Source organism: Myotis lucifugus, unplaced genomic scaffold (assembly GCF_000147115.1).
Source record: "Myotis lucifugus unplaced genomic scaffold, Myoluc2.0 scaffold_0, whole genome shotgun sequence".
Lineage (NCBI taxonomy): Eukaryota > Metazoa > Chordata > Mammalia > Chiroptera > Vespertilionidae > Myotis > Myotis lucifugus.
The window spans coordinates 1,420,448-1,432,903 of NW_005871048.1; the positions used below are offsets into that span (position 1 = coordinate 1,420,448).

Sequence of the window (12,456 nt, forward strand, 5' to 3'; positions counted from 1 at the left end):
CTATAGTCGTTATATTGGAATGCAGGGAGGGGGGCATTGAGTCAGGCACCCATGCAAACTAGGTCATTTGTTCTTCCTGCTGTGTTTGCACTTGACAGGCAAGGAACCGTAGGCAAAGAGGGCAAGTTCCCAAGGTCCTACAGCAGACCCAGGCTCACTTCGGGGGCTTCTCCCACCACATCTTGTCTGGACAAGCCTCGCAGGGCCAGCCTTTCTGTGTGTGCTGAGGGCAAATAAGACTTCGATAGAGACATTTTGGTATTTGGGTCAAGGGTGACATTACAATGAAGAAAAGAGAAGGCTGGAGGCACACAACTCGCAAGAAGCTCATCCTCCCATCTAGGGCCTGACTCATGGCAACCCTTGAGGTCTGGACAGTTGCCAAGGCCCCCAGCTCCTGTCCCTCCCCCAGGGCCCCACGTACGGCCTGCAGCTGGATTTTGAGGTCGTTCTTCTCCTGGCTGAGTGTGGCCACCTTCTCCTCCATATCCTTGACCTTGGTTAGCAGCTCTTGTGTCTTGGACATGGCATTCCTCAGCTCCTCCTCTTTGGCCTTCATCTCCTCCTCTTGCCGGGCCACATTCAGGAGCGGCTTGACCTGAGCAATATCATAGAGTGTTAGGGAGATGGGCTTCGCCAGGGGACTGAGAGACGGGTTGTGGTGGCTCTGCCAGGCTGGGCCTCATGTCCCCACTGGGGTGGAAAGCAACTCCTGCTGCAGCTGTGAGGAAGAGCCCTTTTCCATAGAGGCCAAAGCATGTCTGGCCTCCACAGAGAAGGCCCATTCTTCTTAAGATCAATCCTCAGGATGCTCATTGATCCCAGGAAACACAAAGTTAGATGGTCTTCAGTATCTAGCTGCACCCAGTGTTTACAGCTGTTTTGTAAATTGTGCTTGGAGCCCTGGCTACATCCACAACTTGGCTTTCCCTTGCTTTTCTTTCTTATTGAGTGCCCTGTCTATCTATCTATCTATCTATCTATCTATCTATCTATCTATCATCTATTCTCTCCATATCTCCATCTCTCCATTTTTTTTAAAATCTTTTTTTATGTCTCTCTGTCTGTCTCTCTTGTGTCTGCTCTCCAAAGTGGCAAAGTTCGCATAAACAGGTTATGTAGGCACTACAACAGCTGTCACACTTTTTATTCAGTGAAAGTGTGTTTTTCTCCGCTGACTCATCCTACCTGGCTTAGTTAAATAAGATTAGCATGTAGTCAATATACTAAGAGTAAAGGATTTTTATTTTATGTTTTTACTCATTGGAATAGCACCTTGCCCTGAATGTTTAATTAGTGAAGTTTTACTTTCTAGTAAAGAACAGGGAAGCTTTCAGGCTCTGTCTCCTTGTCATCTGTGATCACTGTGTCTGCTTGAAAGACCTAAGAGCTGTTGGTCTGGGACTTCCTAAATGGTAATCCATACACAAAGGGGACAGGTGAGATGGATTCCAGCACTGCATTGAAACCCTTTGATTTTTATTGTTACATAGTTACTTTAAAATAATTATTAATAATAATAACAAATAATTTTGAAAATTTTTTTTAAAAATGAAAAAGAACTTGTCAAATTCGTAATTTTATGGATGCTATTTGCTTAGGATGAGATTAGAGCAGGTTAAGGAAATGAAGTTTCCTTGTAAAATAAATTTTCAAGATCAAAACAGTGAGTTGATATAAAGAAAAAAACTCAGTCATTGAACAGGTGGGGAATGTGCCGGTGATGATGAACTTTGAGAATGCTCATCTAGGACCCTCTGCAATCGCCTATGTGTGGGCACATTTGGGGATGCGGAACTTACTATTCTCCCTTTACTAGGGTAAATTTGTGGTCAGCACCAATTGTTTAAAAGCACTTTTTCTCTGGGAGGGAAAAGAAGCTTCTGAGTGCGGTGTGGGGGGCTCACAACCACCCGAGATGACCTGGAACCTGTCCTAATTCTCCATGTGGCTGCCCCTTGAGACAAGCATTCTCCTGTCGGCTGAGTGTGGCAGCCCTGCACCTGGCTCCTTTGGTGCCCAGTGGTGTGTTCCCTCTCAATGGGGGCCCCAGCTGTGATGTCATAACCTGGTGTGATTCAACCTGCATGCAGTAGGATGGTTCATGGCCTCCCGCATTGGTTGAGGATGGCCTGGCTGCTTGGGGCACCAGCAGCCCCATCACCTGGCTGACTCACACTGCCCTCACTGCTCTCTTGGAAGAATCTGGGAAATGAGATGTCAGATCTCATGATTTCCTGAGGCCACCCCAGTTCTGAAGCCAAGGACTTCACTAAGGGAGTTGAAGATGCCTCAACCCCAAGGGGTGGGGCACTGATAACCAAGCCCACTTTCTGCAGCAGAGTGGGGGGCTTCTCTCCACTCTAAGTGTATTTTATTTTTAGGGATGAGATGAAAGGGGGGAAGACACTATGATTTTTCTGAGGGAGGAATTAGCCCCTGTCTGGAAGGAGGCTAGACTCCTCTGTCTCCAAGGCATTCTCATTTTTAAACTGTCCCTGCAGTATCCATGGTTTTCCACCCCCAAGAGGCACCTCTTTCTACCTAGGACTAAGGCCCCCGCCCGCAGATAGCAGCAATACCAGCTGGCCTAGCCCTCAGTCCTCACCTTGTTGTAGAGCTTCCACCAGCCCCAGAAACGCAGCTCTAAGAACTTGCGTGTGTTCCGCTGGATGACTTTCAGGCCAATTCTGCAAAAAGAGAATTCAGGGTTGCATGGGTTAAAATGCACGTGTCAGGGCTGGCCTCCCAGATGGAACCATTCCTCTCAGACAGCATAAGGCTGAGACAGACTACTCATTTCTTCCTGCATTTCCCTTCCTTTCCTCACCGGAAATCATCGATTGGTTCCTAATCCCATACATCAGCAGTCTTTGGAATCCACCCTTTCTTGTCCCTTGCATTTTCATTTGACTGACTTTTACCAGTGACTTCCTAGGCACCAAAGCCTTGGACTGGCTTGGGTTGCCATCCGACCACTCAGCCCCTAATCAATGTCCCTGCCTTCAGCTGGGGTCACAGGGGGCCTGATGCTGGATATCAGGAGTTCATTACTGTTATTATTTATCCATCGCTACTATTATTACTAATTCTATGACCACAAATTGCCAGAGTCAGTCACAAGTCAAGCAGGGCAGCCTGAGATATTTTCTAAGTACTGTTTTGGGGAGCTGACTGAAAAACAGGATTCTGAGGGCAGGGATTTGGAATGAGGATTTCTGGGATCTAATCCTGACTCTGCATGAACCTGGCCCAGTTCCTTAACCTCTCTGACCTCAGTTTCCACATCTATAAGATGGCGGTACTGGCCCTCCCACTTCCCTCTCACAGCATCATCATCATCATATGGAGCAAGTAAGGGGATGGCTATGAAAGTAGCTTATACACTGTAGGTTAGGTGGTCCCTGTTATGAGTTCAATTGTGTCTCTTTCAAAACGTATGTTGAAGTCCTAATCCCCAGTGCTTGTGAATATGACCTTATTTGGAAATAGGGTCTTAGCAGATGTAAAATTATTGGGGTTAAGATGAGTTATACTGGAATAGAGTGGGACCCTAACCCAAGATGACTGGTATCCTTATAAAAAGGAGGAAGATTTGAAGACAGACACAGAGAAGAAGGCCATATGAAGACAGGCAGAGATTGGAGTGATGCCAATAAATGCCTGGGGCTACCAGGACTGAAAGAGGCAAGAAAGGTTCCTCCACTAGAGGCTTCAGAGGGAGCATGGACTTCCAGCACCTCGATTTCAGACTGTTGACCTCCACAACTATGAGAAAATAAGTTTTTGTTGTTTTAAGACACCCAGTTTGTGGGGCTTTGTTCTGGCAGCCTTGGGAAACTATTATAGCCTCCCAACAGGGTTCTTTGGTCCAGCAAAGACATTGGCACCTCACTGCACTGTGTCACTAATGGAGCTGACCACTGTGTGTATGGCGGGGTTCCTGGTCATTTTGTAAGGATGTGTGTGGCTTCAGTGGTCCTGCCCCATTGGTGTTCATGTATGCTACCTTCGTTCCAGCATCTTCTTGAACTCAACCCTCATAAGGAAACCCCGGAGCCGACACTGTAACATCGTCATGATCTTGGATAGACGTTCATCTCGCATGTCCTCGAGCTTGGCCAGGATGCCTGCTCGGAAGAATACCTAGAGGACAGACACACTTATCTGAAAATAGCCCAGCTGTCACCAATAGCAGCAACTTGGGAGTGGGGGTTAAAATCAAAGCACCAGCGATTCAGAAGGGTCTTTAAGAGTTAAGAGACACAGTCTAGTGCTGGTATTTGAGGCCCCTCAAAATCAGCTGGCCCCAGCCTGGACACCTCCAATAGCAGGGCCACTGTAGCCTCAGTGTTTAGTTCCTCTTGCCCTTGGATTCTCCTATAGGCTCCAGACCTGGTCTTGCACTTACTAGCTGGGTCACCTTGGACATGTTTCCTCACATCTTATGGCCTCAGTTCCTTATCTGTGAAATGGGAATGCTGATCCCTTCCTTAGACAGTTGTTATAAGGATTAAATAACAGGCAGAAAAGAACTTTTGTAACTATGAAGCTCTGAGTAAAGTGTGAGATCCTTATAATCCCCACTGCTGTGATTGCTTGGAAGCTAGGGTGTCAAGGGGCCTCCATTTTTTACCACCATGCAAAGCAGCCTGGATAGTCAGGATCCCATGGGAATCTGGGAGTGGGAAGAGGGGATAGTGATCAGCTAGGGGTGGGGGGTGGGGAGTTCCAGAAAGGAGACAGAGTTGTACTAAGGCTGCACAATTTCAGGCATCCAGCTCTTGTGTGTCAGTGGGACTCATCCCCAGGAAAACAAGACTTGTGAAATGCAAACTTTGGTCACATTCATTGAGCCACACCAGGCCTGTGGAGAAGTTATACTCGCCTGGGCCACCCATGAAACCAGGAGAGGCAAGTGACCTGCTCCAGGCTACACAAGAGGCAGGCTATGAGCCTGACCCTCTTGACTGTAAAGCCAGTGCTCCTCCCATGTCACCCTGGCTGTCACGTTGGGGTCCAGTCTGATCAGGTAGCTATAGATGGACACTGTTCACTGTCAACCTGGCTGGCCCTAACGATCGTGACAATACTCTGTGAGACCAGGAAGTGAGACAGACAAAGGATAGCCCAGGTCCCGTGTCGGGATCCAGTGGCTGCCCCATCTGAGTCAACCCAGAATTATCTGCCAGCTCAGGGCTGGGGCTGTTGGTGTGTGTGGGCTAGGATTATGGTGCTTAACCCGAAGACCCGAACCACACATGTACTGCCATGCCCTGGTCAAATCCAGGACCTTGATTCTGATGGGCTCCTTTTATTTTTAGAAATCTGGGGTCATACAATCCTAAGAAATATCCTACCATTTATTTAGTATTCTGTCTGAGCTGGATTCTCATGTATGGTACTTTTAGTCACCCCAAAGTCTGATGAAATTGACCTTATGAGCCCTGCTTTTTCAAAGGAGGAAACTGAGGGTCTCATTAGCCAAGAGGCTTGTACAAGACAGGCAACTGGCCAGTGGTGGAGCTGGAATTCACATCTTGAAGCTCACCTTCTTAAAACAAGGCTGAGTGTGATAGGGAGGCTGTACCACTGGAAGACCCTACCTTGGTATGTCCAATTTTGTATTCATTTACATCCAGGTCAATGGACCCAAGCAGCAGCTCTGAGGCCTTCTTGTTGTCTACGAATCCCTGAGGAATCACGTTGGGGTTCAGCACTTGGTACCTGTCAGGAGAGGGTAACAGCAGTCATGCAGTCAGTGTCATCTCCAAGCTGGCAGCATGAAAGCTTGTCCATGCAGTTATCCCTTGATCTATGGCATGGCCCTTGAGGCAGGGGATAGATTTCTTTTACAGATACTACAGCAGGCAGATAGATGTGTCTGACAGGAGACTTGGGGACTAAATGTCAGTGTGGGTTGAGGTTTCAGGGGGGAGGTGTTTGTAGAAATGAAGACACCAAACTTCTTTTCTTCCAGGCATAGGAGAACTACTTATTTTTCCTGACCTGCAAGCAACCCCCTTTGTGATCTTGGGTAAGTCCTTCCCCAATTAGGAAGGACTTCAGATGACTTGGACACAATTAGGGACTTCAGATGACTTGAACAAGATGACCTCAGGTGACCCTTCTTACTCTATCAATCTATGGTCACATGTTCTAGCAAGTAGAGAGGGAGTAGAAGTAAAATAATGCAAAGATGGGGTCTTGGTTTGGGTTCCCCTGGAAGCAGACCCTGAGACCAGGATTCAAGTGCAAGTAGTTAATTGGGAAGTGGCAGAGTTGGGAAGTGGGTTGGGAAGCAAATAAAAGGCATGCTATCAAGCCAGTTATTATAGCAGGCAACTGGATCTTAATCCTGCTGGGGACACTAGGAGCAGTGGTGAGTTGGAACCTGCTCCTACTGGCTCATAAGAGTGAATAGTGTGCATCTCTTCCCAACTCCACATTCAGTGATGCCACATTGGTAGCTTTAAATCAGCTGTGGTGGGAGTATTTACACCATGGAAACAGGCAGACACTACAAATCAGGGTTTCTTTTTTTTTTAAAACCTGGAGAGCCCATTTTTAACATTTACCAGCATGTTGCTATCTGATCTGACAGCCAGTGTAGGACACACCTCAGAGTTACCCCATCAGAATGGTGAGGGAGCTGAAATATTTATTTACCAACTGCCCTTACTCATTGGTTGAAGGCTGCTCCTGGGGAGGCATTAATCCCTGATACTTTCAGCCTGCCAAGTAGCAAAGAAGGCCCCAGCAGCCCGAGAAAGCCCTCAGGCAAAGAAATGCAGGTGATGGCAGTTGAAATGTGGGCCAATGTGTAGTGAAGTAGAGGTAGTGAGGCAGCATACGTCTTTGTACCCATTGTCTGTGACAATCGGATTATATTTGTCAATAGTCAATCCCTGGAAATTGTCAAGGTTTCTGGGACATACCACTCACTCACCTCTGTTTGAACTCTGGGTATTGCAGCCTGTTTGGGAAGCCCTTCCTGCAAATACGGATACCTTCCAGGACTCCATTGCAAGCCAGCTGGTGCATGATTAGGTGGGCATCCACCACACCTGCCAAGAGGGAGGGCACAGGATGGGGAGTCACTACTCTATGGTGGGACAGGCCACTTCTTGCCACTTAAGAAGACTGAACTGAGTATCGACATCATCAGCCCTAGTCTCCTCCTATCACTGCCCAGGGGCCCCTGTTCCCCACAATTCAGCAAAGTCCCAAAGGCTCTCCTGAGGGTGACTTCTGTCTGGGTGGACACCACTCTGTTGTACAAAGCAGCTAGAACACAATTTTTGGATTATCCATTGTTGGGGATTCTTTCATGCCCCATTTAGCCCCAATCATTCCTGGTTATTGGACTTAATTTGGAGCAGACACCAAATTCACAGCTCCTGAGAACTTTCAGCAGGGATACACGTCCCCATGATATACCTGATTGCTTGAACTCATTAGGCACAATACAGCGGACAAAATGAGGGGCAGTGCTATGGAGGGTGGTCATCAGCTTGTTCAATTGCTCCTGGGGAATGGAGGAAAAATTAAAATGAAGAGTGAGTAAATTTGGCACTGGTGTTGCAGGACACCTACACTCATTAGAGGTATTTATTTAGTTTAATTAATTAAATTAAAATTAAAATCCAGTTCTTTCAATCACAGCATCCACTTTCAAGTACTTACTAGCTACATATGGATAATGGCTACCATATTGGACATCATGTTGGAAAGAAGAGAACATTTCTGTCATTGTGTAATGTTCTGTTGGTTAGCAGTGCTCTCGGAGGTCCAGTGACTTGCCTAAGGTGACATGATTTACAAGAAGCAGGGCCTCTTCTGATTCAGTGCTGGATCATTATAAAATCTTGACAGTAAAAGGAGCCATAGTGCCTGTGTGTGGCCCAAACCCTGTCCATTGTTAACCTCCCTACTAAACAGTTCCTCCTCCTCTGCCTGGATCCTCCAATGAGGTGACCCACTCTGCCTTAGGACAGCTGATTCTTGGGAAATATTAAAATCTTTCTTTGTGTAACATCTCCTCATTGGCTGCACTTATGCACTTTAGAACATGTTTCCAGTAATGCCCAAACTTTGTGGAAGAAGACATGCCTTCTGCACTTTAGAACATGTTTCCAGTAATGCCCAAACTTTGTGGAAGAAGACATGCCAACTAACTCTAGGGCACAAGAGCTGCTTAGCCATTGATATCTCCACTTGTCATGTTGGGCAAGTCCCATCATTCTCTACTGTCCTGTGGTTCTGTGACCCCTTCAGAAGGAAACAGACTCCTCAAATGCAAGAGGCAACCATAGTCATAGAAATGAAATCATCCTGTCCTTGGTTGTGAGGTGGCAGCCATACCACCATACCATTGAAAGGAGAGGGGTAGGTGCACTGAATGCAAGGTGGACTCTGGGGCAGCCCCTACTTACCCTGTAGAAGTTGGAGACTGTCATGAAGGAGGAACCTCTCTTCTGCTTCTTGCTTCCAGCTGAGAAAGAGAGACAATACGTTTCACATCAGCACCCAGCATGGGAGGCTATCTCAAGGATATGCATTCTCTGGCTTTAAAAACTTTTTGGGACTCGTTAAGGTGGGGTCCTCCCATCGGGAAAATGAGATCTATCAGGGAGTGGGCCAATGGCTGACTGTGACATAATTGCCAAAAGAAGTACTGTGCTCCTTGGAGAGAGTGTAGCCCTTGGTGATTTAGGGCTGGCACAAGGGGACAAACTATTCCCATCACCTGGGGAAGAGGAAGAGCACACAGACCACCTGAAGAATTGCATGTTGGTGGTGAAAACATCTCTGAGCCAAAGGAGATTTGCAGTTCTTGCCCCACTGAGTGGCAGCCCAATTGGGCAACTCTCACCCAGGGTGTTCCCCTATGGGCCACACAACCTAGACTGGGCTGGAGGTAAGGCTGGGCTTGGCATTTGCCTCAGACAAAGGCAAGCAGGGAGCAGAAAATAAGCACAGAGCTTCTGGGCAACAACTTTTCCAAAGCAGTATTGTTCCACCTACGGGTGATATGGACCGGATGATTGATTCAGTTGATGAAAGCTCTCAGGTTGCATCTGCATCCCTCTATGGTAGTATCCTCCATGGCCTACCTTAAGCAACATGCCATCCATCCATCCATCCATCCATCCATCCATCCATCCATCCATCCAGAGTTGAATGAAAAAGTTTTGTTTTTTCCCCCTTTCCTTTTGGCCACAAAAGGGCATCAACATAGGGAGACTGGACACAACAAGGGTCCAGCCATACCTGGAGCCTCCTCTTCTTTGAAGAGAATGGCCAGGATTGACATTGTCGATTTCTGGAATAAGCCCACCACTGTTTCATTCAGGGGGTCTTTGTTTTTCTCTAGCCAGCCTGTGATGTTGTAACCCACCTGGAAAAGGGAAAATGCCAGTAATTATATTTCTACCTATAACTCTACCTACTCTCAGTTCCCAAGACCAATCTCCCATCTCCTGGTACTTCCATTCTTGTCCCAATGACTCCCTGGAGTCTTGGGATATCCCACATAGAGGTCCCATCATCTGCTTTCTTGGGCATTTGCAGTTTACCTGTCTAGGACACCCAATTTCTGGCCTTTGCCCACAAACCAGGACTCCCAGCTGCTCTCTGCTGGGCTGTGACCTTATCTTGCATGTCTTGCTTTGCTGGCCACATCGAGCTTTCCTGACCACTGGATCTTCTTCTACTCAGGTGATATGGTATTACTGTCAGTGACTGGCTTCCCTGTGAGAGCATTTGGTCTCTCCTTGCTGAGAAGCACATATATCCTGGGCCATTGCCTGGTGGAATGGTGGGGGGCTTCACTTATCTATTTCTGGGGGCTCCATTGTGTCCAGGTAATTGGAAATCCACAAATTTATGTCTCCCATTTGCCATGTGGCACCAGCAGGAGAGCAAAGAGGAAGGAGCCTTTCAGATCCTTCCATTGAGTATTGAGAAACAAGGGAGCAGACGAGAACCCCAAAAGTTTGGGTTTCTTATGTCCTATAGAGCATAGATGTTTGTCATCTCCAGGCTTTATTTTAGAGCCTTCTTGGAAGTGCAGAGTCCCCATTTGACTTTGAATATTCCATTGCTTCTCATTTCAGTGTGGGAGATGGGTGGAACACTGCAATTCAGCCCCAAGCCTGCTGTTTGCTCTAGATCAGTGGTTCTCAACCTTCCTAATGCCGAGACCCTTTAATACAATTCTTCATGTTGTGGTGACCCCCAGCCATAAAATTATTTTCGTTGCTACTTCATAGCTGTAATTTTGCTACTGTTATGAATAGTAATGTAAATATCTGATATGCAGGATGTATTTAGGCGACCCCTGTGAAAGGGTCGTTTGACCCCCAAAGGGGTCATGACCCACAGGTTGAAAACCACTGCTCTAGATGTTGGCACTATTCATTTTGTGAGTAATTGACATTGTTATGGTTGATGAGATTATAAAATCTTGGTCCCAATGCTCAATCCAACAGCAGCTTTCCTGGTGGCTCTGGTGCTGAGGCGACTGTTTCCTGCAGTTAAACCCAAGGAGGGTCAATAAACTCTAGTGGTAACAGGAACATTGGCATTTATGGCAATACTGAAATCCCAAGGAAGCCAAAGATTCTTATAAACCGGATGGATAAATGTTGTCTCCCCTATGAATTATTCAAATAGAACCTGCATCCTGCTTGCACTTAATTTCCCCCTTCCCTGAGGACTGGGATTGTCATGAGTGAAAAGCCACTTCAGAGATGTCACCTTGTTGGTTTGGCAGCCACAAGCTTTCAGAGGGATGAGTTAATCATTTAGGAAATGATTAATGGGCTCATGGAATTTTTTTTTCAAGTGTTCTCATTTCTGACCAAGACTGAAGTTCACCTGTCAAACCAACAGCCATATATCATGGTGTGGCCCTGGCAGTTCTGAGGGTAAAAACTGTTGGTCACTCCCTAGCAGGCATCCTAGGCTGGATATCTTTTGAATTCTCAGATGCAGTGATGAAGTATGAACTGGAGTTTATGTCAATGAGCTGATCACCCTGTTTCATCGTGGGTGTACTAGTTGGAGGCAGGAAGCCTCAGGGAGGGTGTGTCAGGACCTATTATAGGAAGAAGAAACAGCAGCCAGTAGGTGGCCACAGGATAATACTCACAGTGCCTGCATAGTGGACGAGCTCAAAGTGGGCCTCAGCCCCTTTGCCCTTTCCTCCCTTGGGTTTGAGGAAGTTGTTGGACTTGCCCAGGTGGTTGTCATATAGGGCTGCCTTGAATGTGGCATCGGTGGCCTTGGGGAACACACACTGCTCCTCCAAGATGGAGAAAATGCCCATGGGCTAGAAGAGAAGAGGAATGGACAGCGTTAGAGGAGGCCACAGGATCACAAAGGGGACACTTTGGTGTTGGCCTGGGGTTGGTGGGAGGGGTGCCTCACACACCCATGTGGCCAGGAAGCAGAACTCTGGGAATGATGCCTGGCACGTCATGGTCTGGTCTTCGCATGGCCATTTAAACTTGAAAGAGGCTAGAATTCATGTAGTCCAGAAGAAGGGAAGACAAGTCTGAAGGGAGCAGATAGCTCCCCAGATGTTAACCCCATCCGTACAGTGGTGCTAGGTAGGTTTGGCCCTCAGAAAAAGGGTGAAATCAGTAACACCTGACCTCTCTGTGTTTAATTTATCTGCTTTTATCTACTCCTCCTCAATGACATTCCTGACTACCCAGGGGCCTCATGTTGTTCTACCTAGAAACACAAAAAAGGGGTGCTCATAAATGTTATTAGTGCCTTAATATTCCCCCTCCTATGGGAAGTCTGGATATTTAAAGAAGACTTCTGGAAGAGGGCAATGCTTAACCCCAAAGCTCAAGCATGAGAACATTCCAGGCTCTGTGACAGCTGGACAGGGAGATATTTGCAGGTGTTGGGGGTGGATGAATCATGCATGCAGCCTGATTTTGGAGACTCTGTTTTCCTGGAGGGTTAAAGCTGAGCCCACATCGGAGACCCCTGGCTATCTTTAAAAATACAGATTTTTATTGATTTCAGAGAGGAAGGGAGAGGGAGAGGTAGAAACATCAATGATGAGAAAGAATCATTGATCATTGCTGCCTCCTGCATGCCCTCCACTGGGGATTGAGCCTGCAACACAGGCATGTGCCCTGACCAGGAATTGAACCATGACCTCCTGGTTCATAGATCGACACTCAACCACCGAGCCACACTGGCCGGGCACCCCTGGCTATCTTGATGATAGATTCTCTATGATGGGCTTAAGGATGAGCCTAAGAGATAAGATATGTTCTTTCTTTTAAAATTTTTTAACTTTTCACTTTGATATAATTTTAGGCTTGCAAAAATAATGTAAAGCATTCCTAAATATCCTTCATCCAACTTCTCCAAATGTTAACATAAGTTACTCTGTACAATAATGAAAACTGAGAAATTAACATTGGTGTA

The 12,456-nt window shown here is 46.8% G+C and overlaps 1 protein-coding gene across 1 annotated transcript in view; it reads right to left on the reverse strand.

The window, feature by feature from the left end:
* Window positions 1-12,456, reverse strand: part of LOC102437321 (myosin-16) — a 54,842-nt gene that overhangs the window by 29,309 nt on the left and 13,077 nt on the right. The window contains exons 13-21 of the mRNA XM_006081066.3: window positions 11,156-11,335; window positions 9,274-9,400; window positions 8,436-8,494; window positions 7,441-7,528; window positions 6,950-7,067; window positions 5,607-5,727; window positions 4,010-4,146; window positions 2,609-2,690; window positions 425-598 (exon numbers count right to left, since the gene is read on the reverse strand). Of these exons, the coding sequence (XP_006081128.1) occupies window positions 425-598; window positions 2,609-2,690; window positions 4,010-4,146; window positions 5,607-5,727; window positions 6,950-7,067; window positions 7,441-7,528; window positions 8,436-8,494; window positions 9,274-9,400; window positions 11,156-11,335 (1,086 nt within the window). The remainder of the gene's footprint in view (window positions 1-424; window positions 599-2,608; window positions 2,691-4,009; window positions 4,147-5,606; window positions 5,728-6,949; window positions 7,068-7,440; window positions 7,529-8,435; window positions 8,495-9,273; window positions 9,401-11,155; window positions 11,336-12,456) is intronic.